Source organism: Carex rostrata, chromosome 25 (assembly GCF_964058835.1).
Source record: "Carex rostrata chromosome 25, lpCarRost1.2, whole genome shotgun sequence".
Lineage (NCBI taxonomy): Eukaryota > Viridiplantae > Streptophyta > Magnoliopsida > Poales > Cyperaceae > Carex > Carex rostrata.
The window spans coordinates 2,015,451-2,022,059 of record NC_135942.1 but is presented as its reverse complement, the minus strand read 5'-3'; the positions used below and the strand labels follow the sequence as shown (position 1 = coordinate 2,022,059).

Here is a 6,609-nt window from a genome sequence, read left to right as displayed (position 1 = left end):
TTTTCTCTCTGTAGCGAGCTTCAAAGGACAAAGGTTATTGACATGTATTGGATTGGTCTAAAAGGCTATTTATAGTTGGGTTTCCAACCCCTAACCGGCCTAACTGCTCTTTAAAATATTTGAGACGGAAATGAAGAATAAAATTAAAAGCTCTTCATCTAATTATTGAACCACTTGATTGCAGGTTGACTCCATGAAACGATATATAATTAGTATATAGTTGTGTGAAAGTTAATTTTAAAAATGTCATTGAACATATACAAGTTTTCAAAGTGTTTATTAATAGTCTCTTATGCTGCATCTCAGCCGTTCAACTTTGGAGATTGATCAATTTATCTCATCCCTTCACTATAATCCAATTCCGTAACCCAGAGAACAAAGGTACATATGGGGTATATATAGGGCTAGCAAAAAAGTTCGTAGTTTTCTATTCGATTCGGGTTTGATTCGAGTTAATTCAATTTGAAATTAGTTTGAATAGAAACAAACCAAATCAGGTTCGGTTAAAAATTAATTCAAACCAAATTCAAACTAGGTTTGGTTTGATCGAAATGGGTTCTCGAACTTTTATGGTTCAAATCTCATAATAACATCGGCCGTTCATTTACCTAATAAAATTAAAACCCAAGATAGAGAGTCATAATTTAACCTAGCCGACGCTCTCTGGCTCTCAAAACACTTAGTTCTTGTACAATTACTTGTTTTATTGCATATTTCAGCTCTTGTACTTACTCCTCTTTTTACGATTATTTATTGCGATGTATTTTTTCATTAAAATTTTTCAAATTAAAAACACTCATTTCATACTTTGATGTCACACTAAAGATCTTTTTTTAGTACCGTAGTAACAATTGTGAAAGTTAATGTAGCAGTAATGAAGTTTTAGGGAGATAGAATATGAGGAACAGTATGAATTATGTATTAAGAATTCTGATTTACAAGTTCTCTATACATGTATACTTATAGCCTATTCTATTCTATTAGCCGTTGGCTATTTTCCTTAATAAGAGATTGCTTGATCTCTTGCCTAATTACATCCTGAATACAAGCTTGGTACCAATTATAGCTATACAGCTGTATTTTGCATGCTAGCCTATTTGTTGCCTATTTACAACCGATGATGAATCTTCTGAGGTTATATCATTTCTCAACACTCCCCCTCAAGTAGGGTTCGAATAAATTGATTGAACCCAACTTGTTGAGTATGTTTAGATGACTAGTCTTGTCGAGTGCCTTTGTGAAAATATCTGCCAGTTGCTCTTTGCTTCTGACAAATGGAGTCTCTATTTCTCCAGACTGCACTTTTTCTCTAACAAAGTGACAGTCCACCTCTATATGTTTTGTTCTTTCACGGAAGACCGGATTGGATGCAATATGTCGTGCGGCTTGATTATCGCAGTACATTTGCATGGTTTTTGCGTGCTCTATCTTCATGTCACCGAGTAGTTGTTTAATCCAGATAAGCTCACTCGCTGTCGATGCCATGGCTCGATATTCTGCTTCTGCACTTGAACGAGCGACAACATTCTGCTTCTTGCTTTTCCAAGTTACCAAGTTGCCACCTACAAAGGTACAAAAGCCAGTGGTTGATTTTCTGTCACAGCTCCCGGCCCAATCTGCATCAGAAAAACCAACCACATCGTTAGAACCATTTTTCCTCATCCAAATTCCTTGACCTGGAGTGCATTTGAGGTATCTAAGTATTCTATCAATTGCACTCAAGTGACTGGTACGCGGAGCATGCATAAATTGGCTTACCATACTAACTGCAAATGAAATATCAGGTCTGGTAACTGTAAGATATATTAGTTTTCCCACCAGCCTTTGATATTGTCCTATGTCAGATAGTAATTCGCCATTTTCTAACCCTAGTTTATTGTTTGTTTCCATTGGGGTATTGGCTGGCTTAGCTCCTAGTTTACCAGTTTCTTTTAACAGGTCAAGTACATATTTTCTTTAAGATAGAAATAAGCCTTTGCTAGAGTAAGCTATCTCTATTCCAAGAAAATATGAGAGTTGTCCAAGATCCTTAATATCAAATTCATTTTTCAAGTGTTGTTTGACATTTTTAATTTCTTCATTATTATTTCCTGTAATGATAATGTCATCTCCATAAACAAGAATAATGGTGGTAGAATTTTGTCTATGTTTAATAAACATAGAGGAATCAGCTGTGCTTTTAATAAAATTATTTTTTAACAGAGAAGAGCTTAGTTTAGCATACCATGCTCTTGGAGATTGTTTTAGACCATAGATTGACTTCTTTAACTTACATACGTGCGATGAGTCCAATGTAGTATTATGACCTGGAGGGAGAGTCATATAGACTTCTTCGTCCAGAACTCCTTGAAGAAACGCATTTTTCACATCTATTTGGAACAAGTTCCATCCTAAGTTGGTGGCTACCGACAACAGAATCCTAACCGTGCTCATTTTAGCTACTGGTGCGAAGGTTTCTTGGTAGTCAATACCATAGGTCTGGGTAAATCCTTTGGCCACTAATCTAGCTTTATACCTTTCAACCGTACCATCACTATTGTACTTAATCTTATATACCCATTTACACCCCACGGGTTTTTTTCCTTTTGGAAGGCAAACAATGTCCCAAGTATCATTTTTTTCTAAAGCTTGAAGTTCTTCTTTCATAGCTTTATGCCAAACTGGGTTTTGTTTTGCCACATCAAAAGTGGTAGGTTCGGTTTGATGTGTTATGTTCCCTAAATAAGCCCGGTATTCTGGTGAAACCTTTGTATAAGAAATATAATCTTGAATTGGGTACATCACCTTATGGGATACATAATCCATCAACTTGACAGAAGGTTTGGTTTGTCGTATGGATCTTCTCACGACAATTTCTGGTTGAGTTGATTCTTCATTTGACTCATTTTTCTCATCTTCTCCCCCTGAAGCAATTGCAGTTGTTTCACCATTTTGATCAATTGCAGTTGTTTCGCCATTTTGGTCTTCATTAACCTGTACTTCATTTGTTTCTTTTGGAAAAACAAAGTTATTTGGAGGCAATACAATTGGTTGACTTGGTGGATTTATTTGCTCATTTGTTTGATAATAGGGTTTGTTTTCAAAAAAGGACACATCTCTTGAAAAATAAACTTTAAAATTTTTCGGATCATAGCACTTATATCCTTTTTTTTCAAGAAGAATATCCTAAAAATATAGTTTTAACATAATTTTTGTTTAACTTGTCATGTCTTTTAATGTGTACAAAACAGGTGCATCCAAAAACTCGAATATGGTCAAGGTCAATTTTTCTACCTTTAAGAATTTCTAGAGGACTCATGTTTTTTAACCTTGCACTTGGTAACTTATTTATAAGATAGGTTGCGGTTAATACTGCATCTGACCAATATGTTTTTGGAACATTATTTTGAAAAAGAAGTGATCTAGTGACTTCAAGAAGATGACGATTTTTTCTTTCTGAAACACCATTTTGTTCAGGTGTATTAATACATGTGGTTTGATGCAAGATTCCTTTTGACTTAAAGAACTCTAGAAAGTTTTTGTTTACATATTCTATCCCATTATTTGATCTAAAAATCTTAATTTTCGCATTATATTGATTTTCAACAAAATTAAAGAAATCTTTGAAACATGAAAAAACTTCATTTTTTCCCTTTAAAAGATAAACCCAAGTAGCACGAGAGAAATCATCGATAAATGTGACAAAATATTTAAAATGGTTATAAGAATCAACTGGGGCTGGACCCCACACATCCGAATGAATTAAATCAAATTTTGCTTCTGATATACTAGTAGATAAGGGAAAAGGCAATCTGGTTTGTTTTGCAAGCTTACACACATCACAATAACTAGAGTCTAGATTAGAACAAAACAATTTATTTAGAACTTGATCAGATGGATGACCAAATCTCCAATGCAGTAATTTGTCACGGTCTATTGGATTTAATGACACGTGACATTTATTTATGGGTTCTTCAAGATAATAAAGTCCATTTTTTAAAAAACCTTCACCAATCTTCCTCCTTGATTCTTGGTCCTGAAATATCACTTCTTGTTGTGAGAATATTACTTTGCAATTCAAATCTTGTGTTATTTTTGCTAATTGATAAAAGATTTGAATTAAAATCTGGTAGGTACAAAATATTTTTTACATCTTTTGAGAAAAATTTTGTGGTACCTAAGCCTTCAATTTGGACTTTATTTCCATTTGCAACAAGTACATGTTGTGATTCTATGGTTGGTACAATATTTTGTAGTTTATTTTGATCCCATATCATATGATCGGTAGCACCGGAGTCAATAACCCATTTACTAGTGTTATGCCCCAAATTTGCAAGTTTTGGACTACTGCTATTATTTTTAAAGGAAGATAAATTTGAATTATATAGTACAAAAACTGCTGTCTGTTGTTGTAACAGACTGTTTAACTGAGTCAGAAGCTGGTTTAGCTGTGTTGTTGATGCCACAGAAGATCCAGAAGGATCTGAAATTGGTTCGGCCTAGTTTGCCCCTGCTTGCTTTATTGGATCCGACCCCAATCCAACACTGACTCCGCCAAATGACCCTTGATAGGGCCTCTGCTCATTTCTCCCATTTCCGCCCTTCATAGCGCCGCCCCTTTCTCCCTTGTTCCGATTCAGCCGGAGATGTGGATTAAGCACCCAGCAGCCTTCTCGGTTGTGCCCTGCGCGCTTGCAGTGGTCGCACCAGTCGGCTGTTGTGGTCCCCTTTGTTCTGGCCGACGAGTTAGGGTTAGATAGTTGTGCTCGGAAGGCGCAATTTTCGGTGTTGGTTGCTGGCTGGGGGTTCATAAGTGCACGCCGAGACTCTTCTTGTTGGATTCTTGCCACCACATCATCAAATGTTGGCATTTCGGCTGAGGCAAGAATCTGAGATCGAATTGCTTCATATGTTGTGTCGAGTGCCCCCAGGTAAGTGAAAATGAGATCCTGTTCGGATCTTTTTTGGGTTTCATTTGGGTCTGTTGTTGGTGGAAGATACACATTGAGTTCTTCCCATTTGGACATGATTTCGGTTACTAATTCATTGTTGCTTTGGCCGTTTTGTTTGATTTGGGCAATTTCTTGTTTGAGGCTAAATATATGTGCAAAGTTTTTTTGCTGGCCATACCTTCTTTTCGCCTTGTCCCAAATTTCTTTTGATGTGTCGGAATACATGAGAACACTCGAAATCTTTGGCTCCATAGTGCTCAGTAACCATGACATGATCATCTGATCCATGGTCTCCCATTCTTCTATTTTTGCTGTTTCTTCAGCGGTTGCCTCCTTGGGTTTGTCGGCTACTGGTTTTGCTTTGGTTCCAGTGACAAAGCTTAATTTTCCTTTGCCACCGAGACCAATTGTAACAGATCTGGACCAAGGGATGTAGTTGCTGCCATTGAGTATTATTGTTGTGAGTTTTGTGCTGTCTGATTGTTGAGCCATGATTGATTTTGGAGATACTGGTAAGGACTGATTTTTGCGGAATTTTGTTGTTGATGCAGGATTAAACCTGGCTCTGATACCATAATGAAGTTTTAGGGAGATAGAATATGAGGAACAGTATGAATTATGTATTAAGAATTCTGATTTACAAGTTCTCTATACATGTATAGTTATAGCCTATTCTATTCTATTAGCCGTTGGCTATTTTTCTTAATAAGAGATTGCTTGATCTCTTGCCTAATTACATCCTGAATACAGGCTTGGTACCAATTATAGCTATACAACTGTATTTTGCATGCTAGCCTATTTGTTGCCTATTTACAACCGATGATGAATCTTCTGAGGTTATATCATTTCTCAACAAGCAGCTATCAGTGTTGCACTTGTCTATGCTGTTGGGGTTTACGGGGTGCTATAACCAAAAACCCGTTTAGGCTTAAGTTGCGGAATGACTGTAGAACAAAAATTTCTACGGCCAACTTAAGCTCAGGATTAAACGGGGTATGTCAGGAAACTTTCCAAGGCGGTCCACCTTCAGTATTCCTTTGGCATCAAAACCCAATTTAATCCTTTTTACAGATCTACTCCATGATTGATTTCTAAAACTTTAATCTACTTACCAATTAAATAGATTAATATAGCATATTTATACATTGTTTCCAAATCACAGTTGGAATGCAGACCGAGCGAGTAGAGCCTCACCAGGGAAGGAATTGACTCGGAGTATCACACGTGTGATACCTCTATCGGTTATCCACCAGGACTAACTGGAGAGCGGTTTATTTCTTCTGCCAGAAATACCGTAAACCGCGGAATTCTGTAAAAACACTATTCACGGGAAAAAGACGAAAACCCGTAAACACGAATTTTCGGTTGCTCAGTTTCATCAATATGCAAAACTGACATACCGCTAAATTCGGTAAAACACTATTCATCGATCCCGTAAATATACTCCACAACAACCCGCAAGATTATACGTCAAGTACGTATAACTTTCTTTTCTCAACCGAAACACTATTTGGGAGAGAAACCGAGAAAGAGAGAAAATACCGATCCGTTTCGACACGAAACCGGTACGAATGAATTAGTTAATTTTTCTCTACATGCACCCCTCTATTTATAGGCTTTTGAGGAGGTTCGCAAAAGACCGAAATACCCCTCAACTTATGCCTATTTACAAGATATG

The 6,609-nt window shown here is 36.7% G+C and overlaps 1 protein-coding gene across 1 annotated transcript; it reads right to left on the bottom strand.

The window, feature by feature from the left end:
* Positions 1 to 4,478: 4,478 nt before the first annotated feature.
* LOC144543910 (uncharacterized) lies at positions 4,479 to 5,423 on the bottom strand. Its single transcript, XM_078292361.1, has one exon. It carries the CDS (start codon positions 5,421 to 5,423, stop codon positions 4,479 to 4,481), a length of 945 nt encoding a protein of 314 aa, XP_078148487.1.
* Positions 5,424 to 6,609: the final 1,186 nt, after the last annotated feature.

Bases quoted from the DNA above. Each gene is read 5' to 3' on its own strand.
- LOC144543910 (XM_078292361.1), bottom strand. From the start codon at position 5,423: ATGGCTCAACAATCAGACAGCACAAAACTCACAACAATAATACTCAAT.